Genomic DNA, 18,409 nt, shown 5'->3' on the forward strand with positions numbered 1-18,409 from the left:
TCCCTGTCCCTAGAAGTCAGAGACGGTGCTTAGAGATGGGACAGGCTCGACTCTCTCATCCTCTGCCCGGGAGTCTAGAAGCTGTCCGCAGGAGCCCCGCCGTGCCCTTCTGGGCAGCTTCCGTAGAATACAAAAAAAGCTTTAGAGCTTGGGGGTCAGAGGAGAAGGAGCGAAGGAGTCAGGACGGGAGGGCGACTGGGCTTCAGACAGGACAGGCTGAGGCCTGGCGTTGACTTCGCGAATCCTTAAACAGTCGCGGGGCCCCAGTAGTGGCTGAATGAGGCTGATCCTCAACTCGCCTCCCTTTGCGCCCACATTTTCCAAACCCAGAACGCTTGCCCAGGCAGGTAACGCGGGACTCAGGTAGCCAGTCCCCCTCCGCAAGGAGGCCTGCCTCCTCCCGTGCTGCCCCTGCAGAGAAGCAGAAGTTGAAGTAATTTCTACCCGACCCGGCCACCTGCTCACCGGAGAGGCAGAACGACCCCCCCCCATCCCCGCCACCCCCCCCACCATCCCAAAGCAGGGTGGAGGGGATCCACCCTGCTCCCTGGGGCTCCTCAGGCTCCCGAATGGTCCATGTGGAAACCCCAGTCCTGACAGTGTCTGTGTGGTTCATTTTTCTAACAAGTTCTAACAGCTAACCATCAGGGCTTCTTCTTTCTGGAGAGGACGAGGCTGAGGGGCAGTGGGAAGCAGTTTTTCAGGATGAGCACCTCTTCTATTTCCCTGTAGAGCACAGAGCATGAGAAGGTAATGAAATGCAGCGTGTGAGGGGCTGGAAGTCTGAAATAAGAAGGAATTTTATTTGCGGTATCAGACTCTGGGAGTAGTTGACCTGGAGAGCCTGGAAGAGGGCCTTCTAAACAAGCTTTTAAAAAACAGGCGAGATTTCCACTCGACAGGGAGAGGACAGCCGTGACATCTGGGTAGGGAAGACCGGCCTTAGTGCCGATGCTGGGATCGACCGGCTGGGTGAACTTAAGCAGTCTTTTAACCTCTCTGAGATAAAAAACGATGTCTTAAGAAGACAGAAATAGAGATGCTTTGTAAAGTAAAAAAAAAAAAAAAAAAAAAAAAAAAAAAATGTATTTTACAGCGTAAAGGCTGGAGACCAAAATAGATAACAGGATTCCCTGAACATCCCAAAGAGGGGGGAAAGTATATTAAAAATAGAAAAACCAAAATACAGAAGGAAGAGACTCAGAGCTAGTTGGGATTGGGACCCTGGGTCAGGCCATCCTATTCCCTCTTCCCAGGATTTATTTTCAGTCTGACCACCCTGCCTTGTGTTTTCCAGAATCATGTGAGGGCCGGCCAGGAAGGTGGAGTAGATGAGAACCCGGAGGATCTGTGTCCTCGTCCCCGCCCCACTCAGAATGGAACAGAGGAGGCCCTGGCCACGGGCTGCAGAGGTTGACCGCTGGTCTGTGGTCCTGCTCTCTGTGGTCTGGGTGCTGCTGGCCCCCGGGGCGGCCGGCATGCCTCAGTTCAGCACCTTCCACTCGGAGAACCGGGACTGGACCTTCAACCACCTGACCGTCCACCGAGGCACGGGCGCGGTGTACGTGGGGGCCATCAACCGGGTGTACAAGCTGACGGGCAACCTGACCATCCAGGTGGCTCACAAGACGGGGCCGGAAGAGGACAACAAGTCCTGTTACCCGCCCCTCATCGTGCAGCCCTGCAGCGAGGTGCTGACCCTCACCAACAACGTCAACAAGCTGCTGATCATCGACTACTCGGAGAACCGCCTGCTGGCCTGCGGGAGCCTCTACCAGGGCGTGTGCAAGCTGCTGCGGCTGGACGACCTCTTCATCCTGGTGGAGCCCTCGCACAAGAAGGAGCACTACCTGTCCAGCGTCAACAAGACGGGCACGATGTACGGCGTGATCGTGCGCTCCGACGGCGAGGACGGCAAGCTGTTCATCGGCACGGCCGTGGACGGCAAGCAGGATTACTTCCCGACCCTGTCCAGCAGGAAGCTGCCCCGCGACCCCGAGTCCTCCGCCATGCTTGACTACGAGCTGCACAGCGACTTCGTCTCCTCCCTCATCAAGATCCCCTCCGACACCCTGGCCCTGGTCTCCCACTTCGACATCTTCTACATCTACGGCTTCGCCAGCGGGGGCTTCGTCTACTTCCTCACGGTGCAGCCCGAGACCCCCGAGGGCGTGGCCATCAACTCGGCGGGGGACCTGTTCTACACGTCCCGCATCGTGCGCCTCTGCAAGGACGACCCCAAGTTCCACTCCTACGTGTCCCTGCCCTTTGGCTGCACGCGGGCCGGGGTGGAGTACCGCCTCCTGCAGGCCGCTTACCTCGCCAAGCCCGGGGACTCCCTGGCCCAGGCCTTCAACATCAGCGGCCAGGATGACGTGCTCTTTGCCATCTTCTCCAAAGGCCAGAAGCAGTATCACCACCCGCCCGACGACTCTGCCCTCTGTGCCTTCCCCATCCGGGCCATCAACCGGCAGATCAAGGAGCGCTTGCAGTCCTGCTACCAGGGCGAGGGCAACCTGGAGCTCAACTGGCTGCTGGGGAAGGATGTCCAGTGCACCAAGGCGGTAAGGAGGCGCTCGCCTCACTCTCGTCCCCATCCGTGGTCCCGGCAGCCTCTTTCCTGCCGGCGCGCCATTGCACACCCTGTTGTACCCAGCAGGAGTCTGAAATGAGAGAGGTTTTCAAGTTCCTGTTATCTGGTTGTGATCAGTAACACGGAGTCTGACCTATCCAGGCACTTGGGGCATGTTTGTTGATCCATTGAGTCATTATGATTGATATGTATATGTGTGTGTGTATGTGTGTGTATATATATGTGTGTGTATATATATATGTATGTATGTATATGTATATGTCCATATATATGTGTGTGTATATATATGTGTGTGTATATCTATATATGTATGTGTGTATATGTATATATACATATATATGTGTGTGTATATCTATATATGTATGTGTGTATATGTATATGTACATATATATGTGTGTGTATATATATGTGTGTGTATATATGTGTGTGTATATCTATATATGTATGTGTATATGTATATGTACATATATGTGTGTGTGTATATATGTGTGTATATCTATATATGTATGTGTGTATATGTATATGTACATATATATGTGTGTATATAAATGTGTGTATATCTATGTATGTGTGTATATGTATATATACATATGTGTGTGTATGTGTGTGTACATGTATGTATATATATACATGCACATATGTACGTGTGTATGTGTGTATATGTATAGTGCCTGCATCATACCTGGCACACTGTTGTAGGCACTGCAGGCTTCAGCAGTGAGCCAGACAGCAAAGTTCCCTGCCTTCATGGATCTTTCATGAGCTCAGTGAGATAAATAAATACATAAGGTGTGTCGTCTGTCAGAGGTCAGTAATTACTGTGGAGAAAAATAAAGTAGGGAAGAGGGAGAGGCAATACCCAAAAAGGTTGATTCATTGGAAAAGTGGCATTTGAGCAAAGACTGAGGAAGGTAAGGAAGTGAGTCATGTTGATATCTAGGGAAAACATTCCAGAGAAGGAGCAGCAAGAACAAAGAATTCAAGGCATGCTGGGAGTGTGTGAGGAGCAGTAGAGAGCATTCGGGAGAAAGAGTGGTAGGGGATGAGGCCGGTCAGTGGTGACGGGGACCAGATCGTCCACATGCAGGGCTCTGTGGGCCACGGGGAAGAAAAGTGAGGGAGCCGAGGAGGCAAATGGATATGTAAGTTAGAGGAGCAGGAAAGGAGTCAAGCTTGACTGGTAGATTGAAGACTGGGGAAGAAGAATCAGGAGTCTGGACAGAGGGAAAAGAAGAGAGTAAGGGAGGCTCAGGATCCAGACCCGAGGACAGCATATGTAAAAACATCTGTGGCAAACACTGTCCTGACAGAGGGTCAAGATGCCGTCTAAGCGGTCACCACCATGATCCATCCATCCATCCATCATCCATCTGCCTACCCATTCCTCCCTCCATCCATTCAGCACCCACCCATCCACCCATCTATCCATCCATCCATTCATCCCTCTCTCCATCCTTCCATTCATCCTCTCTACCCATCCATCACCCATCCATCCATCCATCCATCCAACCATTTAATAAGAGGGTACTGAAGATGTTCCGAGTGCCTAGCACTGTCCTGGGCACTGGGGATGCAAACATAAAACAATGTGATAACTACTCGTACAATATCTCATGATCTAGTGGGAGAGAGAAAGGGAGCGATAAAGAGAGGGAGATAGTGGCTACGAGTTTGGACTTCAGAGACAAAGATCACAGTTCAGATTCTATCTGTGCCACTTCCTCGCTTCAGAAGTAATTTAACATCTCTACATTATCATCTGCGAAATGGGGCTCATACCGTCTGCCTCATGGGCTGATCCGATGAGATAATACATCACAAAGATTAGGGCCAGGTTAGGTTTACCATTATTAGTTAACTATTGTGATGTGTGACAAGTGCTAAGATAGATTTCTGTGCAAAGTGCTGGAGACTCTGGATCTGCAGCCTGGGGAAAAAATCTGAGACCAAGGGGCCCATATGGCCTTCTGAGTATCCTAAATCGAGGGAGCCTACTGTTAGGACCAAAAGTCACTTCTTAAAGCAAGAAGACAGGTCATGCCTAGTCTATGCTTCTAGTCACAGCGTCATTTGCTTGGTATGATAGGATAGTGGTTAGGACAATAGACTTTGAAGTCCAGCGGATTTGTACTTAAAAATCAGTTCTGCCACTCAAAACTGTATCACTTTGGGCAAGCTATGTACCTGGTCTGAGCTGTAATTTTTTCATCTTTAATATAGAGCTAATAATACCCTCATGTATGATTATTATGGAGATCAAATAGAAAATGTTCGTAAAATCCTTAGTGCAATCCTTGACACTTAATAAGCATTCAGTAAATGGAAGTTATAATTATTAATATTAACCATAATAACAAAGAAACAGTTATTTGCTGTTATTTCACTTTTATTAAATGGGGACGGTGAATTGGATAATCTCCAGAGTTCTTTACGGCCCTGAAATTCTGTAACCTAGGGTCCCCAGCCAGTGAGAAAAAGCGGAAAGGGAATGCAAGGGTTAACCCCCTTTGCAGAGTCCTGCCTGGTTCCCATTGCCCAGAGGGGGCCTTGTCAGGAGGAAACCGCTGATTCCTGCCTGCTTCTGAGCCAGAGGGAAGAGGAAGCCACCACCCTTCTCTGGCTCCAGTGGCTTGCAGAGAGACAAGCCCGGGCTAGTGACCAAAGAGCAGCAAAGGCACTGGGAGAGAGGTGACAGTAGGCGGGACCAGGGTCTCAAAGAACAGCCCCTCATCAGCCCCCCTGCCCCACCCCTGAAAATCACACTCATCTGGTGCAAACTTTACAGCATGGTGGGCAGGGAAGCTCTAAGAAGAGCCACTTAAAATCCTTATCATCTAAGGAGTCCCAGACCTGGGCATCCAGAAGTCTTTGGTGGCCTTGGAGAGGGTTAAGAATTGGTGAGAGAAGCTGTGGTCCCAGGGCTTAATTTTAACATAGTCTCCGGACTAGCATGGAGCTCTCAGATGAAGGACTTGAGCTTTGCCCCTACAAAAGGGATAAGGAAGAGGGCTGTCACTCATTGAGTGGAAGCTACGTACTGAAGACTGAGCTGGGCAATTTAAGTGTCATCTCATTTGATCTCATTTGATCCTCACTATAACCCTATGAAGCAAAGAGGATCACCCCCCTTTGGCAGATGGAAAAACAAAGGCTCACAAAGATGAAGTCAATTGCTTAAATCGACACAGCTATAAATGACCAAGCAGGGGTTTGAGTTCAGTTCAGCCCATATGACTTCTGAGTCCAAGCTCTTTCTGTTTAGCCGTGCTGCTGCTAAGGAAAGCCGTAGTTCAAGCTGTCACCATTTGGGCAAAGGTAAAGGGGCTTCCGATGTCTGGAAACACCTGACAATTTAGAGAAGAGAGAAAGAAATACCAGCCAACTCCAGGGTCTCAGGGAAAAAAAAAACCCAAAAAACAAAAACAAAAACTCAAAAAACCATTTCCCTTACAGTTCTGGAGATTCTAGAATCAGGAACGATAAAGAGAAATCCACAATCACTGGCAAGGTTTTTTTGCTTCTGTCGTCATTACTCAGAAACTGGCTTGGGCTATGCCTGTGCCCAGACTCTGCAGCCTTACCAGCCCTTTTGTGGAAAGGAAGCTAAAGCCTTGAATCAAGAACTTTCAGGACTAAAGAAAGCTTGACCATCACCTGGTCTAATACTTTCACTTTATAGATGAGAAAACTGAGGCTCAGAGAGGGCCCATGACATACCAAAGTCACATGGCTAATTAGTGGTAGAAACAGGACCACAATGTAGATTTCTTGTGTCTTACCAGGGTACCTGCTGCCTATGGTGTAGGGTTGAGAAAGGAAAGTGGAAAACCTAAAAAGTGGTAACTGATTCCTGCAACCTGACTTTCTAGGGAACTAGACATTTCCATCATTCGGTCTAGTGATGTGCTCATAAATATTAAATGGCTGGTTCTCTGCAGGCAGTCCGGGTGGGTTGGGGACACTTAATTAGAAGCATTAGCCAATTTTCCTGGTGCAAATACTCCCACCACAGCTGATTTTAAGGCACCAGCGTGATACCACTGTAGTTAGACACGCACACAGTCATCCCTCGTGAGCTGTCCAGCAGGCCACTGCTTTGCTCCCTTCTCGAGGAACTTATCCCTTCTGCTGTGTGGGTCTCCCCATTATTTAGAGTTGTTCAAGGTCATCCTTAACCAGAATATCAGTCCCTTTCCTAAAGAATGCACACACACACACACACACACACACACACACACACACACACACACATATAAGGGCAGCTCCTCCTACCAGTATCAGCCCTCTGCAGAACACCAAGGAATCACAAGGTGTGAGTCTCTATTCCCGTTGGATCCGAGAAGGGAATGGAAGGGAAGTCCCTATTTTAGCCATCACATGCCCCAGCTCATAAACCAATTATTCCAAGGAAATAGACTGTCAGTGAGTGATGCACCAGCCTGCTGTTCCCTGGGAAGGGTGAGAGGAGGAAGCCGGAGACAGTTTGCAGGTTTCTCCCTCATGCTTTCTATGTTTCCCACAGTAGTCATTTCCTTCCCCGCTCCGGAATACCTGTTCAGACCCAGAAGGAACAGCTGCTGCAAGACTCTGGGCTCTTTCTGGCCCAAAGTCTGCAGCCTCTGCCCGTGGGATTCTTGGTTGTGCGTCAACCGGGGTGCCTCGGAGGCCCCTCCTGGCCCAGCCCCAGGCTAGGCGCTGTGCAGGCAGGACAAACCCTTTGGCAGCCCCCCTCCTCCAGGAGCATGGTCTTTTTTGTTAACTGAATGCGATCTTAGAAATAATCCACTTAATATCCCGTGTTCCCAGCCCCCGGAGAGGATATGACTGTTCCAAGTTTACACAGCCACTTAGCAGCAGGGCAGAGCCTAGAATTCAGGTCTTCCCCCTTTGGGTTAAGCTATTCTTTCATTTGCTCAGGGTGATCGTCTTTCATAGATGCTCTAGTGTCCACCGAAATACACTCTTTTTTTAAAAACAAATATTTATTCATTTATTTATTTTTAATTTTTTTAACGTTTTATTTTCGTTTTTTTGAGAGACAGAGAGAGACAGAGCACGATTGGGGAAGGGGCAGAGAAAGAGGGAGACACATAATCCAAAGCAGGCTCCAGTCTCCGAACTGTCAGCACAGAGCCTGACGTAGGGCTCGAACCCACGGACCGTGAGATCATGACCTGAGCCGAAGTTGGACGCTCAACCGACTGAGCCACCCAGACACCCCTAATGTTTATTTATTTTGAGAGAGAGAGAGAGAGAGTATGTGTGTGCACACAAATAGGGAAGGAGCAGAGAGAAAGGAAAGAAAGAATCCCAAGCAGGCTCTGCACTGCAGAGCCTAATGTGGGGCTCGAACTCATGAACTGAGAGATCATGACCTGAGCCAAAATCAAGAGTTGGATGCTTACCCAACCGACCGGTGCGGGCACTCCTGAAAGACACTCTTTATACAGGCACACCACCAGTCCCTTCAAAAACCTGGTAATGGGAAGAATATCGCCTGTAGAATTATCTTTTATTTATATCTACATGAACATTATTGAAAACCTATCATGTACAACAGTAGAAATTGTATAATTTAACAAAATCTCTGCTGCACAGGTTATTTCGTTTGCTCCTCAGAAAAAATGGTCAAGGAGTATCACAAATGAGGAAACTGAGGTCTATGTGACTTAAGTAACTTTGCCAAAGTATAAGGGCCTGTCCCATGTTTGATGACCCTTTTCGTTCTATCCCCAGTATAGCATGGGGTGAATAACTGAATGGCTTAAAATTCCTTATGCCTAAAGGGAGACCTTGCAGGTCAAGACACAAACAAGAGCCCCTCTCCAGTTGGTAGAAATCCTAGGATGCTGCCTCCAGACTGAATCTCCTCTGTCTAAAGAGCAGGATCCCTATACAATGGTATGGTCTGCAGGGACATTAAAATGATCAGAAAATGAGTGCCCGAAATCAGCTTTCCCAGTTGCCCCTGGATCTCTCAGCAGAAGGGTAGATGGGTGGCTACAATATAGTGTGATAAAGGCTCTGGATCCTTCTCTCTGGTTTCGCAGGAGCCAACGTGGGATTTGTGAGTCAGTTGGTGAGATGCTTTTGTTTGAGGCATATGTTAGGTTCCTGAACCCCACGTCTGTACCTCTCTGAGGCCTTGTGCCCTAGGGCTGGTGGTTGGGTGCGGGCTCGTATAGGGACTCTGCCGTACTTCTGCTGTCACTCACCCCAATTCTCTCCCTTCCCTCCAGCCCGTCCCCATTGATGACAACTTCTGTGGACTGGACATCAACCAGCCTCTCGGAGGCTCGACTCCAGTGGAGGGACTGACCCTGTATACCACCAGCCGGGACCGCATGACCTCAGTGGCCTCCTACGTTTACAATGGCTACAGCGTGGTTTTTGTGGGGACCAAGAGTGGCAAGCTGAAAAAGGTAAGAGTCTGTGAACCCAGACACCCCAATGCCGCTCAGCTCCTTAGCGGAGCGCCCCTTCTGGAAGCTTGCTGTTGGTGGACATTTAACACAGGCAACTCTTCCCTTTCTTGGGCAGGGGGGTTAGCATGGGGGTGGGTAGGTAGGGGTTAATTTTGTGGCTTCTCTTGTAGCTGCTTCTTCCAGTCATTAGTGAGTGAGTGTCTAGGGAACGTGAGCATATTTCAGTACTGCCCAAACTTCACGGGATTAGGAAGGTACACCACCCGAAGGGAGGGAAATAGAATCATCCTTTATCTCCAAATCAAGTAGAACCAATGCTTTGACCATCTCTATTATGAATCGCCCCCCTCACACATCCCTTCCCACGGTTTATAGAGTTGATCGTACTGGTCAGAAGTCTTTGTTGCGTCCTGGTTGAAGCAGGTCATGGGTCCCACATCCAAGGACCCAGGCGAAGGATCGTGCTGCTTTGATGAGGGCCTGGGGTGGCTGGGTGACTTACCGCTCTCCTGCCTTTCCTCTTCCCACGATCACAGACTCTTCCCCGCCCTTCCACTCCCCGCTCCGGGCTTGAGCTGCCAGGAGGAAGTCGACATCTTATCTCATGCCTGCCCTGGGCCCCTCTGCCAGCTGGAGGGCACTGGCTGGCTGGGGCCGGCAGCACGGAAGGCTGAAACCAGCAGCTTGTGCCTGCTTGTCTAGTGCTTAGGGTGCAGAGACGAAGCACCGTCTGGTTCATTATGTGGGATTACAGCAGCCACATTCTTTCCGGTCCCAGCTAATCCCCTTTTCCCAAGCTTACCCTTCTGCCACCTTTCCCCGCTCCCGCCACCTGTGGGTGCAAGACCTCACCGCATCGCACGCTTTGATGTTGACGTCACCCCTGCGGCCCTTTCCCCCTAATCCATTTAGGGCCTAGGGAGAGAGATGTCTCTGGGGAATGTGGAAGGAGGGTGGCAGGGAGGGAACCTGAGGAAGAATTTCCGCCTTCTGCTTGTGCTGTGCTCAGAGGAGGTGAGAAAAACAGGTCTAGGTTTGTGTGGAGGTGCTGAACTTTCCAGACCTCTTCCGGTTCGCCTGATACTGAGGCCCGTTAACCCTTCTCTCGCTCTGTGGAGAGGCTGTCACTTGTTTCTGTCCTGTGCCCCTACTCTGCCTGGGACTGTGGACCTTGGCTTGCCCTCTAGGCACAGGGAAGAGAGTATGGGTGTGGTTCCCCCACTTGCCATCCCAGAATGGGGGGAGCGGGGAGTTGCCTGAGGAGACTCTACCGAGATTTAAAAGTGGCATATTCCACTGGGCAGCGTTGAGTGTGGACCTCTAAGGCTGGCGACTTCCCTGCAGGGTCATCTACCTGTTCAGCCGGGTGGAGAGTACCTTGCTTGGGAGCGTGGGGCCAAGGAGTCTCTCTGTCAAGTCTCTCTGTCAAGCCATGCACCCTCAGGTCTAAAGATCCACCCAGAAGAGCTCCTCTTACAAAGTCATCTGCCCACAGAGACCTCCTTTTTCTAAATCGCACAAAGGTTTCCTGGGGGCCAGCCGCACCCACACGCAGGCTGGCGTTCCGTTTCCTCCCCTGTTCTTCCGGTGCCTTCCCTCCCTGTTCTGGATCGTTTGTGTGACTGTTGGTCTCCTTTATTCTCTTGAAAGTTCTGTGCAAGCCAGGGGTCATGCTCTATTCGTGTTTATTTACCTCCTTCTGCCCGGTTCTTGCACCAAGTGTTTACGCAGGGGAGAGGCCCTGAAAGTGCTTTTGAAAAATAGAACCATTCTAAGACATCTGGGATATCATCCGGCCCAGTACGCGCATAGCTCGGCAGAAACACTGAGGCCCAGAGAAAACCAGTGAGTTGCCCAAGCATAGAGACCAGGACAAGTTGCTTCTTGCCCTGACACTCCATTTGGCACCCCCTTTTACTTAAAGAAGCAGCCACAGAGCACGGGGAGGGAGGATGAGAACAACCTTCAGGCCCAGGCTTGTTGAGGAGGGTCAGCCAGGGACCAGTGCTTCCATTCTCGACGGTCCCAGGTCAGAGTTAAGGAATGGACATTTGCCGAACAGGCGGACGAGGGCCGAATGAAGCAAGAACGATCCAGCCAGACGCAAAGCAATCCTTGTGCCGACCTTCCCCTATCTCTGTACGTCTTGTGCAGCACACACAGGGGGCTGCTTGGGGCAGCTTTCCAAGCCACACACCCAAGTTAGCCAAGTTCTCTTGGCCTTGTTGGAATCTCGGCAGACGAGTCGCCACGGAGGCAAGTCAGCGGGTTCAAGGGCAAGGCTAGGGGCGTGGCTGCCCACGGCTTGTCCCAACCTGCAAGTTGGCTGCTCCTCTCAGCCTTCACTTGGCCTTTCTTTGGCTGTTTCTATGAGCTCATAACACCCCTCCTTCTCCTGTGCAGCCCGCCCTTCCTTTCCACCCACACTCCTTTGAGGCACCTGATACTTACACCCTGGCTCCCACTGGCCTCCCATTTACCCACCCACTTGCCCTCACTCTCTCCAGAGCAACAGCCCATGAGGAATTTGTGGAATGTCCCCAGGAAACTCTACCATGGCCCAAACCCCATAGCTCTTTCAACACAGGAAGGAAAATAAAGAAAAAAAGAAACGAGCTAAGAGCGTGGAGAGGGGAGGGAAGCAGGGTGCGTCAGAACCGCTCACTTCTTCCCCGCCTGACCAGGCATCTGTCAGACCGTCAGACTGCCCTCATCCAGTGCAGCCATAGGAACAGGATGTCCCTGTGTGGGGACGTGTGGAGGAAGTGGAGACTCACTAGAAGTGGCATGGCCATGAGGTGCTCTTATGTGCTGTCACATGCTTGCTCATGTACTGTCCTCCGCTAGACTCGGAGCATCCCAGACTAGGCCCCTGCCTTCTGAGTCACAAACACGTGGACAGAACAGGCAGAATAAAGAGGAGACCTCAAAACCAAGGTGTGCAATACCGGCCTAGGCTAAGGGTCAGTGCATCACAGGTGATAAGACAGGCCGTGACTCACCCCAGGGATGGAACAATGGCAGAGAAACCAACCACGGAAGTGTGACCCACCTTGAAGCCTATATTGAAGAGGAGGAATAGCAGAATTTGCTTAAAGACCGAATAGGACAGAAAACGAGTGAATTGACTAATGGGTGAGAGAGAAGGGCATGCTAGACCTGGGGTGCCGCCCCGAGAAGGTGCAAAACGGTGCATGGAAGGTCTAGAGGGCACAGAGAGGTTTGGGAGAGTGGTGAGGGGAAAGTCAAGGCAGAGCGCTGTGAGCGTCTGGCCCTGAGAAGACCAAGTGAAAAGGATCTTGGGAGTTTTGCTGACTCCAAGGTCAAGGGAGCCAACCGTGAGATGCAGCTTTCCTGATGTTAATTAGTCTTCACCGCGCTAACGGGAGAAGAATTTCCAGGTCACGAGACATGCTGGACTTAGGCTATGTGAAGAATATTCTTAAGAGGATAATAACTCAAGGAAAGAAGAGTGAAAGAGGAAGCAAAACAGCTTTCTTCAGATAATATAATTTACTGAGCACTTATGTGTCAGGTGTTATTCTGAGAGTTTTATATCTATTAACTCACTTAATGTTGACATGACTCTATGAGGTAGGTGCTGTTATCACCTCCATTTTACAGATGAAGAAATAGAGTCCAAGCAAGGTAAAGGCATTCATCTGAGGCCCTAGAGCTAGTAAATGGCAGAGCCGGGATTCGAACCTTCATCTGGTTTCCCAGTTTGCGTGCTTAGCCATTAAGCTGTGGGAAGTGAATTAGACTGACTTGGTGTGGCTCCAGAGGGCAGAATAGAACCAACGGGCAGGAGTTATAATAAAGCACATTTGCACTTATTATAAAGAGGAAGTTTCTGGTAGCCAAAACTCTCCCAGCATGGAAAGAATTGACTCAAGAGGGAATGAGCTCCTAGTCAGTGGAGATATATTTTTTTTAATGTTTTATTTATTTTCAAGAGAGAGAGAGAGAGACAGAGCACAAGCGGGGGAGGGGCAGAAAGAGAGGGAGACACAGAATCCGAAGCAGGCTCCAGGCTCCGAGCTGCCAGCACAGAGCCCGACGCGGGGTTCGAACCCACGCACCGTGAGATGGTGACCCGAGCCGAAGTCGGTTGCTTAACCAACCAACCAACCAACCAACCAGGCGCCCCAGGCAGTGGAAATATTTAAGCAGAGACTGGACAGTCACCGACCAGGGATGCTGTAGAGGGGCTCCTGCACCCACCACGTGATCTTTATGCCACGACTGTTCCACGGACTCCCTCAGTAGAAGGGCAGGCTGTGGCAGAGAGGAAGCACAAAGAGAGGGAAGCCAAGGCACCCTGGGTGTGGGCTTTGAAGTCACAGGTTGGGTTCAGCTTGCTCCCAGAATGTAGCAGAAAGCCCTCAGCATCCAGGAAGAGGTGCTGGGCACAGACAGGGCAGGACAGGCCTGGGGCGAGATGTAGGGGAGGGGAAAGCAGGATATTCTGCAGGGCGGGGGGCGGGGAGGGGGGGGGGACACAGCAGACTGTGATGACACCTCCATCCCCAGGCTAAGGGCAGGCTGAGAGTCTAGACTGAGAAGGGAGGCAGGGAGCTAATGTCGAAGCAGATGGAAGAGGCATAGCGGCCAAAGAAGTGCAAACTCATTGATTAGGACTTCCCAGCTGGAAGGGAGGAGTCCAGGAGGCGGTTCGAGCCTAAGTCCTGGGGCATAGGAGGGCAGGAGGTAGGCTGAGGAGACCAAAGCTACCAGGACATGGGAGGGAGGACTCTCTCCAGGTTCAGAGCAGAGTCCTGGTTCCTTGTCTCCCTGCCTCAGTCCCAGCTTTATGTCCCTGCGGGCCTCCCTTAGCCCCTCAGCCCCGGGGCCTTACACAGCAGTGGGCCTCATTGGCTGTCTGTTCTCTGTCCCCACTGGAAAGCTCCCCTGCTGCTCAGGGGCTGGTGAAATGTCCTTTACCCTGCCCCTTCAAGCACTGTGGATAGCACCCTCCTCAGACCCCTCACAGCATGTAATTTTGCTCTGACGGCATCCGACATGGGAGCATCCATTAATGTGTCCACTTATCTTGAGATTCACAGACCCTGAAGGACAGGGACCCTCTTTTTCACGTTTACGTCACCCTTTCCCGTGGTCAGATCCAACATCTCTCACACATTAGGTGCTCATTAAATTTAGCTCCCGTGTATTGGGAACCGCCTGCATGCCGGACCCCCATTTGCACCGATTGGGATAGAACCAGATGCCAAGAGTGACTGCTGTTGATGTGGCCGGTTTGCAAGGGAAGGAAGCTATGCTCTGGTGGATATGTCAGGGGGTGGGGTGGCGGCGGGATGAGGAGTCAAGAAAACGGGAGAGCTGCTGGTGGGTAACAGGGAAAAGAGTCTGAAAAGGACATGTGGACGAGGGTGGGCGGTACTCTCAGAGACGGTGACCGGGGTGGAAGAAGGGGACCGTGTTTATACTGTTGCCTGGAGATGCCCAGAATAGCATGGCCAGCCATCTGCCTCCTTTGGATCAGATGTGGGTTTGCTGACAGCAGGGAGCAGGTGCAAAGGCCCAGGTAACCACTGCCCTGCCCCCATCCTGCCAGCCGTCTGTTTATAGGATTCTTGGACGGCTTTAGAAATCCACAGAGACTTAGCCCTCTTCAAGTTCTGGGGAGAGCCCTGGCCTCTTCTGGCACCACCTCCTTTCCCATTAGCTAACCAGCATGGCCGCGGAAATGCCTGAGAAATTCTTGAGGACAATTCTGTCTTTCCCTAAGGGACATACCAACCAACCCAAGGTCTCCAGTCCGCAGCCCACAGGAAGCCCCGGCGTCCCGATCCTGTTCTTCTTTTTCCAATTTCACAAACGGTTTGCTCCGCAAAGCGAGGAAAACTGAACTCCTTTGCAGGAGCGGCTTAGGCGCTGGAGAGAATCCATCGAGAGCACCAAAGTAATAACGCTCCTAAGCTCCAGGGTGACTGCTCAGTTTTTTGGTGACACTGATTAGTTACAAGATACTCTTCTGCTTTTCGTCTGAAAATACTTCAATTGCGTGTGGCCATGGACCCGTACATCTCTGCCCCATTTTGCAGATGTGGAAAACTGAGCCACGGAGATATTAAGTATCCCACCCAAGGTTCTACGGCCCCTCCGTTGGCAATCTTGACATTGGCACTTACACATCCTCCCCAAACACGCAGAAGTTCCGAACCTGTTACTTGGCTTCGTCATGGGGTGGAGTCGTCTTGGTGGACGGAGGGCCGAATTGGATGAAAAGCTGAGAAACATGCCTTTCTGTCTGTGCCAGCCCCACCAAACAATAGCCACTCGTTCCTCTGAGTGGAAATGATTCACTCCTTTCTCAGTGTGAACGAACCCCGGATCAAGTAAACAACCAGGGCTGCGGGTCCAGTTCTGGGAGACCGAGGCTCTCCTGGCCCTCGTGACGGCTAAGCCGACGCCCTACCCCTCCTCGGGCATCTCAGCAGTGCTGGGGGCTGGGGTAGTGTGGAGCAGACACCCTCGCCCACATCCCCAGAGCCTGCGTGGAAGAGCCGGGGTAGTGGCTCTGAGCTCACCACCCCATCCCTGGTAATGAGTTTGGCTCCCTGCCCAGGCTCCCACCGCCAAGCGCGCTGTTTGTTTTGTTGTTTTATAGGCCTCTTGGGTCCCAAGAACCGGTCTTCTGAAAGCTGGGAACGGCAGCACTTGGTCGGCACCCGGAAGGAGGCATATTTTTACAGAATCCCCCCACACCCCCACCCCGGGCCGCCGCATCCCTCCGCTTGACCATGACAGGTGGAGAGAGAGGGGGCGTGGGTTTCTATCCAGAGCCCCAGCTGACCCCGGGGAAGGAAGTCCAGATCTCCCCGAGCCATTCTGAAAGGGGAGAAGCTATAGATTCATTTATGTTGTGCTCCGTTTGTGCAGCCCCAACGTATGCTTGAGTCCTGGCCCGTCCCTGGAGCAGGCATCAGGCTGTGTGTTCAGCAGGCTGCTTGGCAATCCAAGAGTGGGCCCCTGGAGCTCAAGGCTTTATCTCAGGACAGGTGAAACACAGGAAACTGTGTTTCAGGGCCGAGGTGGGGGAAGGGGAAATGATTCAAGCTCACAGAATCCAGGTGACCCACATAGTTTCCACAGAAAATTTAAGGGGCCAATGTGCTAAGGGGCAGAGCTCTCATCTTTTGGAAAATACAAAGCGCATCCTTTGAGGCCACTGAGCCTTGCCTGCCCTTCGATACAAGACATGGGACGTGTATCTCAGGGTTGGAAGGGACCTCCAGGGACCATCTGGTCTGTTCTGCCTGCAGGTTAGAAACCGATTTGCATAGGAAGAGCGTATGAGCTTGTGGGCTATAGTCCTGACCTTAGCTTCAGTGTCCTCATGTAAAGTGTGAGCAGTGACAGTACTTGCCTTGTGAGAGTCTGATGGGGACGAAGTGAAATGATTCATTCCTGAACTATAAATGAGCGAGTACCTACTATGTGCCATTTTCTGGGTCTGCAGTTGTGGACAAAAGTGTCAGAAATGTCTGTCCTGTTGAAGTCTATATCTTACTGTCGGAAGACAGACCAAAAATAAATAAATTAATTAATTAAAAAGTAAGCACAATATATAGTATGTTAGGAAGAGAAAAAGTGCTAGTAGAACAAAATAGAGCATAACAAATTAATCAGTGTATAGCACCGTGCCAGGTTTGAGCATATTTGCTCTTTTTTCATTGTTTATTTTTGAGAGAGAGAGAGAGAGAGAAAGAGGCAGAGAGAGCACAAGCAGGGGAGGGGCAGAGAGAGCACAAGCAGGGGAGGGGCAGAGAGAGAGAGAGAGAGAGAGAGAGGGAGACACAGAATTCTAAGCAGGCTCCTGGCTCTGGCTGTCAGCACAGAGCTGGACAGGGTGTTTGAACCCATGAACTACGAGATCATGACCCGAGCCGAAGTTGGACACTTGACCGACTGAGCCACCCAGGCTCTCCGAGAATATTTGTTCTTAAATATCACTACTGGTGTTACTTAACTTGCGAGCCTCAATTTATTTCTTCTGTGGATTGGGGGTAGTAAGAAACACATTGCATAGTCGTCCGAAGGACTGAGCGAAGTCGTGTATGAAAAAGCGTTTAAACTATGGTCCTTGGCATAACCGTGCTTTGCGTTATTGTTACGAACATCTTCCCCCAAATCCCACTTCTTGTCTGACTCCCTTGGGGGGGGGGGGAGTGGCGCTGTCACATCAGCCTCCTTTTTTAGTGACATGTTTGCAAGGTCAGATAGAGGAAGAGAATCCTGCCGCCTTCCTCCCAGCCCTGAGTCATGGGAAAAAATATTTAGAAGACTAGACCAGCTGAGCCAAACTAATCTAATCCTGTTGGACATTGGCACCCAGCTGCATTAGTCACCAGTGAGAGCTTTTGGAGAGAGTTTCACCAAACAATATGAGCTGACCCCGCCCCAGGGCGGGGCCGGGGGAAGCGGCTGGTTGCTCTTGCCCCTTTGCAGAGTTAACCAGAACAGAGCCATTCTCTGTCCTTTGCATGCTCCCAAGCAGACCACAATATCCTAGTGCTGTACGCCCTGCCTCAGATTAACTATGGAGTTGGGGGGGGGGGGGGGGGGGCGCCTAGTTTCCTCAACTGGTCCACTGATGCCGTCTTGCAAGATGTCTGCATATCAGAGATGACAGACGTAAAGTACCGATTACGGAGCCCGATGCATAGTAGGTGCTTAATCGAATTAGTATACTATCGATGCATAGTAGGTGCTTAATAGCAGCCATTGCTGCTGCTATTGCTATGAATGTGACTCACACGGGTGTTCCTGCTACTACTTCTGTGCTATTACCATGCTTTTCTTCCAGGGCCCAGGGCCCCTTGGATTCTATTAGCTCATTAATCCCGTAACATTTTCTGATGAACAGGAAGGGTCGGGATATTTCTCTGCGCTGTCGCAGATGATGATATTGAAATTCAGAGAGGTTAAGGGCTCGCTCGGGGTCATGGGGTCAATCAAGGGAAGATGGGGGAACCGGAATCGGGGCTACAAATACTTCACATGGAGGTGGGCCCAGCATATACCTAGGTCACTTCCACAGTCCAAGATGAGGAAGTTGAACTCTTGCAGCCGCTTAAACTTTGGTTGCCTTCTTACCCTGGGTCCTTCAATCGTGTGCTGAGAAAAGCAGGAAATACATGGAGACGCAAGGGGGTGAAGGTCGATCTCAGTTTCTGTCCTTTGAGGCCCTTCCTAGGATTCCATGCCCCTCCTAGCATGGCCTCTAGAAAGGTCTGTAGGCTGCAAGGTAGGACAGAACCTCAGGAGTGCGTGTCTCTGTGCTTGTCCTGATCAGCCTCCACTCCTGTACCATGTTGTGGTTTTCTAAATTGAAGGTTACTGCCACCAGCTAGGTGTCCCCATT

The 18,409-nt window shown here is 50.9% G+C and overlaps 1 protein-coding gene across 1 annotated transcript in view; it reads left to right on the forward strand.

The window, feature by feature from the left end:
• The window catches only part of PLXNA2 (plexin A2), a 208,705-nt gene that overhangs the window by 23,664 nt on the left and 166,632 nt on the right, over positions 1-18,409 (forward strand). The window contains 2 exon segments of the mRNA XM_003999337.5: positions 1,298-2,564; positions 8,833-9,015. Coding sequence (XP_003999386.1) covers positions 1,332-2,564; positions 8,833-9,015 — 1,416 coding nt within the window. The 5' untranslated portion in view covers positions 1,298-1,331.

The sequence above is a fragment of the Felis catus genome, chromosome F1 (genome assembly GCF_018350175.1).
Source record: "Felis catus isolate Fca126 chromosome F1, F.catus_Fca126_mat1.0, whole genome shotgun sequence".
Taxonomy (NCBI): Eukaryota; Metazoa; Chordata; class Mammalia; order Carnivora; family Felidae; genus Felis; species Felis catus.